We start from the raw sequence: 12,961 nt of genomic DNA, 5'->3' as shown, positions 1-12,961 counted from the left end.
CATCACTATCTGGATATTATGGGAGTGATCCTTGCCAGCCACTTAGCATCCATTTACTTTCATGGCCTTACCATACTCTTTATAACTCTCTGTAAGCAATAAGTTTATAATTTTCTATAAGTAGTAACTGGCGAAATGAAAGAAACGTATAAAAAGATGTCAGCAGCTAGTATTGGTTTTGTAGATGGAAATAAATGTTTTTGGATAATTTACTACAGTGATGATATGATGTAATATAATATAAAGTTTATTTTATTAACAAAATTTATTTTAATAGCTTTATTAATTGTTTTAATTCTCTACTTATGGAATTAATAAAGTCCAAAAAGGCCTAGTTAAAACCTTCAGTTATATTTTAGGGCATCTCATGGTAGAAAATATATAATAGTAGTTGCATTCATGTGGGTTCATGAAGATACTGGGCTGTAGCTCCATTCATTATCAAGAGCCTACTGTATTTCACTTCTAAAAAAAATAGTTTTTCATCTTTTACATTTTCACATTTTTTTCAATTTTGTGTATTTTTGTGCTTAAATGGAAGATAAATTCTAATTGTCTACATCTTCAAGCAAATTAAATATAATTTTTAGTCCTCTGGGAGTTACAGGCTCTCATAGACACCATTACTCAGAAAGATATAAAATTTGTCATCCTGAGAAAACTTGCTTTTATGGAGCAGCTGGACTGGAGACTATTCTGATTTCTTCTAAAATATAGTCAGTGGATTTCACTGCTGTTATCTTTGCAAACATCTGAGTGGGTTAATGTAGTTATCGTTCTGAATGTATAGCATAGTGTATAATTACTGCATATATAATGTAAAGTCATGCTGTTTTAGACTTCGTGAACTGTATCAATACATGCTCTGTGAGTATTATTCAGCATAATGTAGTTATACTTTGAAGTATTAATTTTTGAATTGTTGAAGTCCTCTTTATTTAATCATGTATTTGAAATAAGCTTTGTCTGTTTCTGAAAAAGATTTGAGATGATTTCTAATTATTTGGAGAAATCTCCCTACTATAACCAAATGGCATTACACAGCAGCTGCAATTGTTGAAATTTGCATTATCTGTGTAGATTACTTTTGTTCTGAAATTAAGTTCTCTCCCTAAAACAGCCACTGGTTTTATGTTTGCAGAATACATTTCCAAAAATACTTTCTTGGCATGGTGCTTAAGAATTAAATTTAGCTTTCTAATTTTCTCCTATTTGTCATGTTTGAAGATAATTACAGGAGTATACTTTGAATACTCAACTATTAAATCCCTTGGTCACATCTTCTTAGAATGATATAATCAAATCATATTTCTTAATTTTCTAAATATTCATGTTTTGTTTTGTTTTTTGCGTTACGCGGGCCTCTCCCTGCTGTGGCCTCTCCCGTTGCGGAGCACAGGCTCCGGACGCGCAGGGTCAGCGGCCATGGTTCACGGGTCCAGCTGTTCCGCGGCATGTGGGGTCCTCCCGAACCGGGGCACGAACCCTTGTCCCCTGCATCGGCAGGCGGACTCTCAACCACTGCGCCACCAGGGAAGCCCTAAATATTCATGTTTTTAATTAAATAATGTCTTTCATTCACCACTTTGTTTTATCTTTCACTTTCTTTGTTAGCTTCCTATCTTTGTTTCTTTCACCTTCTCTTATTTTTCTTTTTTATCCTAACATTTCTCCCTTCCTTAATTTCTCTAATTTCTTGAATTCCATATGCTATTTTTTCCTAAAAGAGTTGTACCCTGTAATTCTTTAAGATTGAAAACTTGTATTTTTCTAGGATTACATATATCATGTATATCATTATTAAACATAATAAAACCACTTTCTAAAGCATCTCAGACATAGGAATGTGTAACAAAGGTCTTTGAAGAGTTTATAATTGATTTGCCTAAGCTTTTACAAAAATTATCAAAAACATACACAAAGCTGGTATTACTGAAAAGAACAAAAATGCTGGTTGTAGCAGTGAATGAGTTTGCAAACTATGAAACATCAAGGATTAAAAGTTCCCACAGATAATAAAATATTTAAGGGAAATTTTTATGATACCTCAGTGACTACAGAGTATATTTCTGTCTAGATGAAAAACTAAATAAAAATAAAGGATAAGTTGTATATTTTCTCCTTTTTTCCTATTACCAGATGAAGCAAACCTTAATTAGATCTCAGTTTGCTTGTACTTACAAAGATGACTGCATGATAAGCAAGGATAAGTGGAATAGTGTTAATTCAGCATCAAAGCCTTTGTGTGTTCTTCACATGGAAAATGACCTTTCTGGTAATTGACCTTATTTGAGCTATTTAATAACAATTCAATTCTAGTATACTAATTGGTTTTAACTTAAGTAAAATTAGACTTTTTTTGCAATGTAAAGGTTTATATTTTTATAGACCTGAGTTTATTTAAAAAGTTATATCTAAGTACAAATATATGTATAGGAATAGGACTCAGTTTGATTTAACTAAATGTATTTAAGAAATAACTTGTAGCATTTAAGGATTAAGTGTTATGCATTCAGACAAAGCAAATTTATTGTTTGTAGGGATGAAAAGTGATATGGTAAAATGCAAAGAAATGTGATAGTAATATAGCTGTATTTGTTCATCATGTAATTTATATCATTATTTGATTGTAAATCATAAATTTTAAAATATTCTTTAGCCATTTAAAAAGTTATTTGTAAAATTCTCATGTGTAATAATTTTAAGTATTATATAATTTCTTTCCTCTTTTCATCTTGCATAACAGGAGGTGTAAATTCATCTGTTGGAAGACCAACAATTGGAACAAGTTCTGGAAATGTTCATCTGGACAGAAGTAAAAATGAAAAAGTGGCAAGAAAATCAATTAGTCTGACAGGAAATAAAGGCTCAAAAAGGAAACAGGTGGATTTGGATGATGAAAATATTCTCTGTGATAATGGAAACGAACCACCTCAACACAAAAATGTTAAGATACCTAAGGCATCAAAAGATTTGCAGAGTAAATTAGATGGCAAACTAGTTAGAGCTGCAAAAAGCAACAAATGTACCGCCAAGAACAAATTGATTACTGGCCAGACAAAGTTAACTCAGTTTTTTAGACTATGAATTTGTCTTTTATGTTCTTTAGGTTTATGTATATATAAAACCATTCACCAAAGGCATCTACTTAATTTTTTTTTTTTTTTTTTTTTTTTGTGGTACGCGGGCCTCTCACTGTTGTGGCCTCTCCCATTGCGGAGCACAGGCTCCGGACGCGCAGGCTCAGCGGCCATGGCTCACAGGCCCAGCCGCTCCGTGGCATGTGGGATCTTCCCGGACCAGAGTATGAACCCGTGTCCCCTGCATCATCAGGCGGACTCTCAGCCACTGCGCCACCAGGGAAGCCCCCATCTACTTAATTTTTAAGAGATCAAGGTGTAAATTATGGTGCTTTATTATTTTGGTCTGCAGTGTATGTAAGGTTAGCATGTTAAGCATTGTTTAAAAAATACTAGTAAGTCATAATTACGCAGAATATTCACAAAGTTTAATGCACAGGTAAAGCATATCATTTAGGTATATCTTAATACTACTTTCTTTGAAAACAGACATTTAAAATAATACAAGTCATAGTAACATTAAGGGCTTTTTTCCCCACAGGCAATTAAATGATTTTGTTTTCTTCTGAAATGATGATGTGGACCAACAGGTATCAGACTTGCCAGCAAGGTCGATAGACTCTTCCCAGCATACACCTGAGCACTGAAGGAAAAAAAAGCTTAAATTGTTTAAAGGACTAGTATCACACAAAATTGATTAGAAATGAAAGAATGGATCTAGTATAGCTAATTCTGAGTAAATCAAAATTATAGTAACTAATAACTAATTATAGTAACTAATTAAATACTTTTTAATTTCACATCTTTTGCAGGGGTCACTTAAAATCAAGTAAATTGAACCATGGTCTTGTTTGATTTTGTCGTGATTGGACCCAAATTCAATTAAACTCAGATTTCTATTTTATGATATTAAGATATAAGAATTGAATTTTAAAAAGACTACTCACTGTCAAAATCTCTCCTTCCTATAGGAAATTTAGCTGAGTTTTCTTCATCTGCAATTTCTCTCTTTTCTTGTATTGATTCAGTATTTTGAACTTCATTCTCAGGTGGAAAAGCTACAGATCCTTTTAGTGCAAGATAAGGTTTTATAGCCAGATTCAGTGGCAGACCATTATTTAAGAAATTGTGTTTGGAACCTGCATTCTGTAAAGAAAAGGTTGATTTGTGTTTTAGCTGTCTTATTGGGAATAGAACTATGATACAATTGTGTAATATTCTTATTGATCAAAGATGCTCTACACTGTTTTGACTCTAAAAAATATTTTAGATACAAGGTTTTCAGGGAATAAAAACCTTTTGAATAAGAGATGTTTTCCAGAATGGAAGAACAACCTGGTATGTAGGAAATTTGATCAATTGTCCTAATGCATATTGTGACTTTTTTCACATACTTCTGCTTATAAAAGTATCGACTTTACTTCCAAAGGATTCATAAACATCATTCAAATTTCCACTGAAATAAAGGATAAGTCACATTGCCACTTACCTTTGAATTTTTGTTTTCCTCATCATTCATGAAATTGCTCTCATCATTTTTATATTCCTCCAGGGAAGGAACAACAATTGATTTTTCTTCAGTATCTTCCTTCTGAAAGGCTTTCCCCAACCTCAGTGTTTTAAATACCATGTCATCTTCTAAATTTCTTATTGACTTGGAGGCTGAAGGCGAAACACCTTGAGAAAGCAAAGAAAAAGTTAGTATTAATATGTAGGAAGAGAAACTCATTTTTGCCATTCTTAGTTTGATGTTTGCATGGAGTCAAACAAGGATGTGTAAAATGAAGTAAAATTTCTCAACCTGCTTTGTAAATGATTCCTACCTTTATATATTTTCCAGCTTGAATAGAAAGCACTTGAAAGACTTAGACTTTTGTCATTTTAAAAATGACTCATTAGATAGAAGCTAACTTTTTGTATAGCTACTAATACTTACACTGTTTGGGTTTTAGTGGCATATTGTTTATTTTGAGTGTGAATTTTCTCAGAATCTGATTAAGATCCTTGGTAGAGAGCTTCTGTTGAGGAGATTATAGTCTCTTGAAAATGGGTTGTTATTAAGGAAGACCACAGGACATCAGGCTCTCCATATTCTTGTTTATTCATATTGTTCCCTTCTGTTTATTTTCTGATTAAGTAAAATATTAAAACTAAAGTTATTTCTTTCACTCAGGATAATAAGCGTCAAAGTTTAAATACATTTAATCCTGATTAAGTGGAAATAATCTTCAGAAAGAATTTTTTTCCATAAATGCTCGGAATAGCCTTTGGTATTTAAAGTATATATGCCTGTCAGTATGAACAAAAAGTCATTCATGTTATATCTAAAATTGACCTGTCAGGTGTGTTTTATCTCTATATTTACAAAAGGGTATTACTGATATTTATTAATGAGTTTAGCAATTAATGAATAAGAAGTCCATGAAGAGAATATTTATGTGCTCCATAAATGTTAATTTTGGATAATGAGTATGTTGTATGATTTTTAATTAAACATTTCAGAGTTAATTTGTAATGTTGGCCCTGTAGAGTAAGAGAATACATTCTTGTGTATGTCTTCTGGTATATATGTGCAATAGTTTTTCTAGGGTATATTTCTAGTTATGGAATTGCTGGGTCTTGGAGTATGTACATTTCAGCTTTATTAATGCCAAAATGGTTACAGAATAGTAGTAACCAATTTAAACTCCCACCTGCAGGTTATGAGAGTTCTTACTGCTCCAGGTTCTAGTAAACACTTGGGTATCTTATTGTGCTTTTAATGTTTATTTCTCTAATTACCAAAGACGTAGGATGCCTTTTCATATGCTTAAGTAAAATGCCTTTTAAAGAAAAATTTGTCTGTTTCTCTATCAGATTGTTTGGGTTTTTCTTGTTGATTCATGGGAGTTCTTTGTATATGCTGGATATTAATTCCTTGTTAGTTGTATATGTTTAAAATATTATATTTTTTCTCACATTTCTTATCTTTTGAACCGCTTCATGGTGTCTTTTGGTGAACTAAACTCCTTAATTTTAATGTTTAAATTTCTTTTTTTTTTCTTTTTATGGTTAGTATTTATGTTATTTGGAAATCCTTCCAAACCCTGAGGTCATTATCATACTTCTATATATTCTAAAAGTTTAAGTGTTTTGACTTTCACATTTAAATTTTTAATTCATCTAGAATCTTGTGTGTGAGAAAGAAATTTTAACTTTTCCAAATGTCCTTATATATTTCTTTTTTTTTTAACATCTTTATTGGAGTATAGTTGCTTTACAGTGGTGTGTTAGTTTCTGCTTTATAACAAAGTGAATCAGTTATACATATACATATATCCCCATAGCTCTTCCCACTTGTGTCTCCCTCCCTCCCACCCTCCCTATCCCACTCCTCTAGGTGATCACAAAGCACCGAGCTGATCTCCCTGTGCTATGCTGCTGCTTTCCACTAGCTATCTGTTTTACATTTGGTAGTGTATATATGTCCATGCCACTCTCACTTTGTCCCAGCAAACCTTTCCCCCTCCTCGTGTTCTCAAGTCCATTCTCTAGTAGGTCTGTGTCTTTATTCCCGTCTTGCCCCTAGGTTCTTCATGACCTTTTTTCTCTTTATGTCCTTATATATTTCTTGAATAATTCATCCTGTCTCCACTAATCTGCAATGCCATCTCTGCAGTATATTAGGTTTCTATACATGCGTAGGTCTCTTTCTGAACTCTCTATTCCACTGCCAAATCTACAGTATTATTTATTATTACTACAACTTTAAAATAACTTTTTTTTTACATCTTTATTGGAGTATAATTGTTTTACAATGGTGTGTTTCTGCTTTATAACAAAGTGAATCAGTTATACATATACATATGTTCCCATATCTCTTCCCTCTTGCGTCTCCCTCCCTCCCACCCTCCCTATCCCACCCCTCTAGGTGGTCACAAAGCACCGGGCTGATCTCCCTGTGCTATGCAGCTGCTTCCCACTAGCTATCTGTTTTATGTTTGGTAGTGTATATATGTCCATGCCACTCTCTCACTTTGTCACAGCTTACCCTTCCCCCTCCCCATATCCTCAAGTCCATTCTCTAGTAGGTCTGTGTCTTTATTCCTGTCTTACCCCTAGGTTCTTCATGACATTTTTTTTTTCTTAGATTCCATATATATGTGTTAGCATACGGTATTTGTCTTTCTCTTTCTGACTTACTTCACTCTGTATGACAGACTCTAGGTCCATCCACCTCACTACAAATAACTCAATTTCGTTTCTTTTTATGGCTGAATAATATTCCATTGTATATATGTGCCACATCCATCTTCTTTATCCATTCATCCGATGATGGACACTTAGGTTGCTTCCATGTCCTGGCTATTGTAAATAGTGCTGCAGTGAACATTATGATACATGACTCCTTTTGAATTATGGTTTTCTCAGGGTATATGCCCAGTAGTGGGATTGCTGGGTCATATGGTAGTTCTATTTTTAGTTTTGTAAAGAACCTCCATACTGTTCTCCGTAGTGGCTGTATCAATTTACATTCCCACCAACAGTGCCACAGGGTTCCCTTTTCTCCACACCCTCTCCAGCATTTATTGTTTATAGATTTTTTGATGATGGCGATTCTGATCAGTGTGAGGTGATACCTCATTGTAGTTTTGATTTGCATTTCTCTAATGATTAGTGATGTTGAGCATCCTTTCATGTGTTTGTTGGAAATCTGTATATCTTCTTTGGAGAAATGTATTTAGGTCTTCTGCCCATTTTTGAATTGGGTTGTTTGTTTTTTTGATATTGAGCTGCATGAACTGTTTGTATATTTTGGAGATTAATCAATCCTTTGTCAGTTGCTTTGTTTGCAAATATTTTCTCCCATTCTGAGGGTTATCTTTTCTTCTTGTTTATGGTTTCCTTTGCTGTGCAAAAGCTTTTAAATTTCATTAGGTCCCATTTGTTTATTTTTGTTTTAATTTCCATTTCTCTAGGAGGTGGGTCAAAAAGGATCTTGCTGTGATTTATATCATAGAGTGTTCTGCTTATGTTTTCCTCTAAGAGTTTTATAGTGTCTGGCCTTACATTTAGGTATTTAATCCATTTTGAGTTTATTTTTGTATATGGTGTTAGGGAGTGTTCTAATTTCATTCTTTTACATGTAGCTGTCCACTTTTCCCAATACCACTTATTAAAAAGGCTGTCTTTTCTCCATTGTATATTCTTGCCTTCTTTATCAAAGATAAAGTGACCATATGTGCGTGGATTTATCTCTGGGCTTTCTATCCTGTTCCATTGATCTATATTTCTGTTTGTGTGCCAGTACCAGACTGTCTTGATTACTGTAGCTTTGTAGTGTAGTCTGAAATCAGGGAGCCTGATTCCTCCAGCTCCGTTTTCTTTCTCAAGATTGCTTTGGCTATTCGGGGTCTTTTGTGCTTCCATACAAATTGTGAAATTTTTTGTTCTACTTCTGTGAAAAATGCCATTGGTAGATAATTTATTTTCTTATTCACGAACATGAATACAAAGTACAAAGGTATTTTTCCATATTTATTTTGAACTTCTTCAATCTTTTAATGACATTTTGTTGTTTTCTTCATAAAGGTGTTGCTTATCTTTTGTTGCAAGATTTATAATTGTTTATAATTTAATTATAATTAAGCTCCTTATTTTTAGTTATTATAAATTTTATCTTTTAAAATACCTTTTCTAACATTATTGCTGGTTTGTACACATGCAGTTGGCTTTTGTTTAGTGCTCTTATATACAAAAAACTTGTTAAAGTCTTTAATTCCATAATAATAATAATTATTATTATTTAATTCAATAGTTTATAAATGTATTAACTCTTTAAGGTTTTCCATGAAGACAGTTGATATAAATAATAAAATAATGACATTTTATTTCCTTCTTGCAAGCGTGTGTGTTTGTGTGTATTTATCTGTGTGTCTGTCCACGTGTGCGAACAGACTGACTGAAACCTTCTGTAAATGTTGGACATGGAGATAAGATATTTTTGAAGTATTACTTATTTTACAGAATATGCTTTTAACTTTTCACCATCAAATATGATGTTTGCTCTAGATTTTTATGTAGACACCCTTTATAACTTGCAGGAAGTTCTTTTCTATTTCTGGCTTACTAATAACTTTTGTCATGAATTGTTGAATGTTATTGAATACTTTTTCTGTATCTATTGAAACGATCATACTTTTTCTCCTTCAGTGTTTCATTGAGAAAATGAACAGATTGTTCTCATGTTAAAGCAACCGTGTGTTTATGAAACAAATCTTTTAAAATATTATTGTATTCAATTTGGTAATATTTGATTTATATATTTTTCATTTATTATCATGAGTGAGATTGATCTGTAATTTCCCTATCTTCTATTGCCTTTGTCTTCCAAGGCATTAAGGTTGTACTAGCTTCATAAAATGAAGCAGGGGGCAGGGTTTATTCCTTTTTTTCTTCTCCTGTAAAGTGATGTGGGCTTGGTGTTTTGTTGGTGGGCTTAATGGCTGATTCACTTTTTTCAGAGTTGTAGGAACGTTCAGCTTCTCTGTTTCTTTTTTTTTCTTTTTTTTTTTTTTGCGGTACACGGGCCTCTCACCGCTGTGGCCTCTCCCGCCACGGAGCACAGGCTCCGGATGCGCAGGCCCAGCGGCTATGGCTCACAGGTCCAGCCGCTCCACGGCACGTGGGATCCTCCCGGACCGGGGCACGAACCCGTGCCCCCTGTGTCAGCAGGCGGACCCCCAACCACTGTGCCACCAGGGAAGCCCCTCTGTTTCTTTTTTAGTTTGTTTTAAGGATTTAAATTTTTATAGAATTTGTCCATTTCTCTTGTTTTCAAATATTCTAGTGTAAAGTTAGTTATGATATTTTCTTCTAAGTTTTTTAAGCCTTGCTTCATCTGTAGTTGTATTTCATTCTAATTATGCTTATTTGTGATCTCTTGGTCTCTGCCTCTCTCTCCTCTGCCTCTGTAATTTGATCACGCTTGCTACATAGGTTTATCAATTTTGCTGGCCTTTAAAAAACCTTTTGGCTTTGTTGATCTTCACTATATATTTTTTCTATTTTGTTAATTTCTGCTTTTTATTATTTCTTAAATTTGAGGTTCATTTTACTATTTTTCTAACTTACTAATTTAGAATAACTCATTAATATTTAGACTTTTAAAAAATACTGGCATTAAAGATTATACATCTCCCTTTATGTATCATTTTTATTAAGTCCCGCAATTTTTCTTCTTTTTTTGGCTGTGCCCTGCGGCATGCGGCATCTTAGTTCCCAGACCAGTGATCAAACCCTTGCCCTATGCGTTGGGAGTGCAGAGTCTTAACCGTTGGACCTCCAGGGAAATCTCTAAGTCCCACAGTTTTGATAGGTAGAATATTCAATGTTTAATTCCAAGTTTTTATAATTTTCATTATTATTTCTTCTTCAACCCGTTAATTACTTAGATATTTTTAGCATTTAGAATATATGGGAATTGAAACTTTGGGGGAGAGGACACCGAATTCCAAACAAATTGAGTTGTTGTCAGAAATCTTGTTCTATAAATTATAGAGTAATTGAGATCAGTATTAGGTTGAAGTATTTGCAAGTGATGATTTTCAACTGTTTTTGACATACAAATAGTAATTTAATATGGTTCAACATACAGAAAATTGCCTTATGGCCTCTGATATCTTTATTTTGTGTAAAAGTTCTGAAAATTCTTGAAAAGAATATGTAGACATTATTTTTTTTTAAATAAATTTATTTATTTATTTATTTTTGGCTGCAATGGGTCTTCATTGCTGCATGTGGGTTTTCTCTAGTTGTGGCGAGTGGGGGCCTCTCTTCATTGTGGTGCACGGGCTTCTCATTGTGGTGGCTTCTCTTGTTGCGGAGCATGGGCTCTAGGCATGCAGGCTTCAGTAGTTGTGACATGTGGGCTCAGTAGTTGTGCTCGTGGGCTCTATAGAGCAGGCTCAGTAGTTGTGGCGCATGGGCTTAGTTGCTCCACGGCATGTGGGATCTTCCTGGACCAGGGATCAAACCCATGTCCCCTGCATTGGTAGGTGGATTCTTAACCACTACGCCACCAGGGAAGCCCTATGTATACATTATTTTTGAAAGCAGGGTTCTGTATGTGTCTAGAGGATGAAACATGATAATATGTTGTTCAAATCTCCCGTCTTATTGATTTTTTTGTCTGCATGAACTGTCAGTTACTGAGAGAGATATTTGCAAACCTTTCACTATGATAATGGGTTTATCTAATTATATTTGTAGTTTGTAATTTTTTTTTTTTTTTTTTTTTGCGGTACGCGGGCCTCTCACTGCTGTGGCCTCTCCTGTTGCGGAGCACAGGCTCCGGACGTGCAGGCTCAGTGGCCATGGCTCACGGGCCCAGCCGCTCCGTGGCATGTGGGATCTTCCCAGACTGGGGCATGAACCCATGTCCCCTGCATCGGCAGGTGGACTCTCAACCACTGCGCTACCAGGGAAGCCCTGTAGTTTGTAATTTTTGCTTCATTTATTTTGAGCTTATGTTATTAGGACATTCAAATTAGAGATTGTTTTGTCTTTCCCATAAACCAAACTATGTGTCATGACCCTCTCTACCTTTATTAATGTGTTTATTACTATCACCTTTCCTGTATCATCTGTATGTCTTATATGTGTATGTTGAAAATATCATATAGCTGAATTTGGAATTTTTTATCTGACCTTCTTTGTCTTGGAGAGTTTAGTCCATTTACATTTATTCTGTTTACTGAATTACTAATATTCAGTACTACTGTCTTCTTTTGTGATTTTTATTTGTTCTAATATGTTTCCTCCTTCCCTTTCTTGCCTTGTGATTTACGTTTAATCTATTTCTCATTGTTTTAAAGGGTACCCTAGACATTTTAATATCATCTTCAGTTATTTACATTTAAAGTTAACCAGTATTTTTGTCCTCCTTGCAAATAATGTGAAGACCTGAAAATCCTTAACTCTGGTCACCACTATTCCTAATTTGTATGCTATTATTTTCAAAGATTTAAGTTCTATCTTGATTTTTTTAATGAAACAAATTAGGGATTATTTTATTATTTTATACAGTTAACACTGGTTTAGATTTACCTACAAGTTTACTATTATTTTCCTCACCATTTCCTTTTATATCTGAGATCTTTCTTTGGACAATCATTTATCTTCTTTCTGAAGTACATGTTTCTGAAGTATACTAGGTTAGATGCTAATTTAGTGAAGTTCTGTTAATAATAAACTAAGCTATGTTTTGTTTTAATTAAATGTCTCTTGCTGTTGTTCTTGAAAATTATTTTCATGACTATAAAATTACTCAGTTGACAATTGTTTTCCCTTAGTACTTTATTATTGCTTCAATTCTTCTGGTTTTCATTGTTACTGCAGAGAATTCAGCTGTTGGTTTTAATCATGATTCCTTTATATGTAATCTCTGTATTGTATCTAGCTGCTTTTAAAATCTTCTCTTTGACTTCATTGTTCTGGAGTTTTACATGATGTGTCTGGGCATGAATTTCTTATAATTTATCCTGGCTTAGATTCTTGAATCTGAGGGTTGATGTTTTTCATGAATTCTGGAAAAGTATTAGTTATTATTTCTTTGAATATTTCTTCTCCCCTGTTCTCTTGTTTTTTCTTCTGGAATTACCAATAGATATATATTGGGCCTGCCTGCTCACTCTATCCTCCATATCTTATAACCTCTGTTTCCTATTTTTCTCTTTCTCTCTGTGTGCTGCACTTTAAATAATTCCTTCAGAGTTGTATTCCAGTTCACCAGTACACTTTCACTTGTATTTAATCTGCTGTTTAACCTGTGTATTGAGCTTTGAATTTAACTTCTTATATTTTTTAAAAGTTCTAGTTGGTTTCTTTTCAGATCTGCCTGG

The 12,961-nt window shown here is 33.8% G+C and overlaps 2 protein-coding genes across 6 annotated transcripts in view; one reads left to right on the top strand and one right to left on the bottom strand.

The window, feature by feature from the left end:
- PARPBP (PARP1 binding protein) overlaps positions 1-12,100 on the top strand; it is a 92,341-nt gene extending 80,241 nt beyond the window's left edge. For 2 of the 5 annotated variants that reach the window (XM_019918551.3, XM_019918554.3), the window contains 2 exons: positions 2,140-2,275; positions 2,747-8,964. In XM_019918551.3, the coding sequence (XP_019774110.2) occupies positions 2,140-2,275; positions 2,747-3,087 (477 nt within the window). In that variant the 3' untranslated portion in view covers positions 3,088-8,964. Of the gene's footprint in view, positions 1-2,139; positions 2,276-2,746 lie in introns of those variants that run through there. The other 3 variants (XM_033866192.2, XM_073788276.1, XM_073788277.1) reach the window with 3 other exon arrangements.
- On the bottom strand, positions 4,020-4,977 carry PMCH (pro-melanin concentrating hormone). Its single transcript, XM_019918555.2, has 2 exons — positions 4,570-4,977; positions 4,020-4,226 (listed from the first exon to the last, which is right to left on the bottom strand). Exons 1-2 carry the CDS (start codon positions 4,816-4,818, stop codon positions 4,020-4,022), a joined length of 456 nt encoding a protein of 151 aa, XP_019774114.1. The 5' UTR covers positions 4,819-4,977.
- Positions 12,101-12,961: the final 861 nt, after the last annotated feature.

This window comes from Tursiops truncatus, chromosome 11, assembly GCF_011762595.2.
Source record: "Tursiops truncatus isolate mTurTru1 chromosome 11, mTurTru1.mat.Y, whole genome shotgun sequence".
Classification (NCBI taxonomy): Eukaryota; Metazoa; Chordata; class Mammalia; order Artiodactyla; family Delphinidae; genus Tursiops; species Tursiops truncatus.
This window is presented reverse-complemented; position numbering and strand designations above follow the sequence as displayed.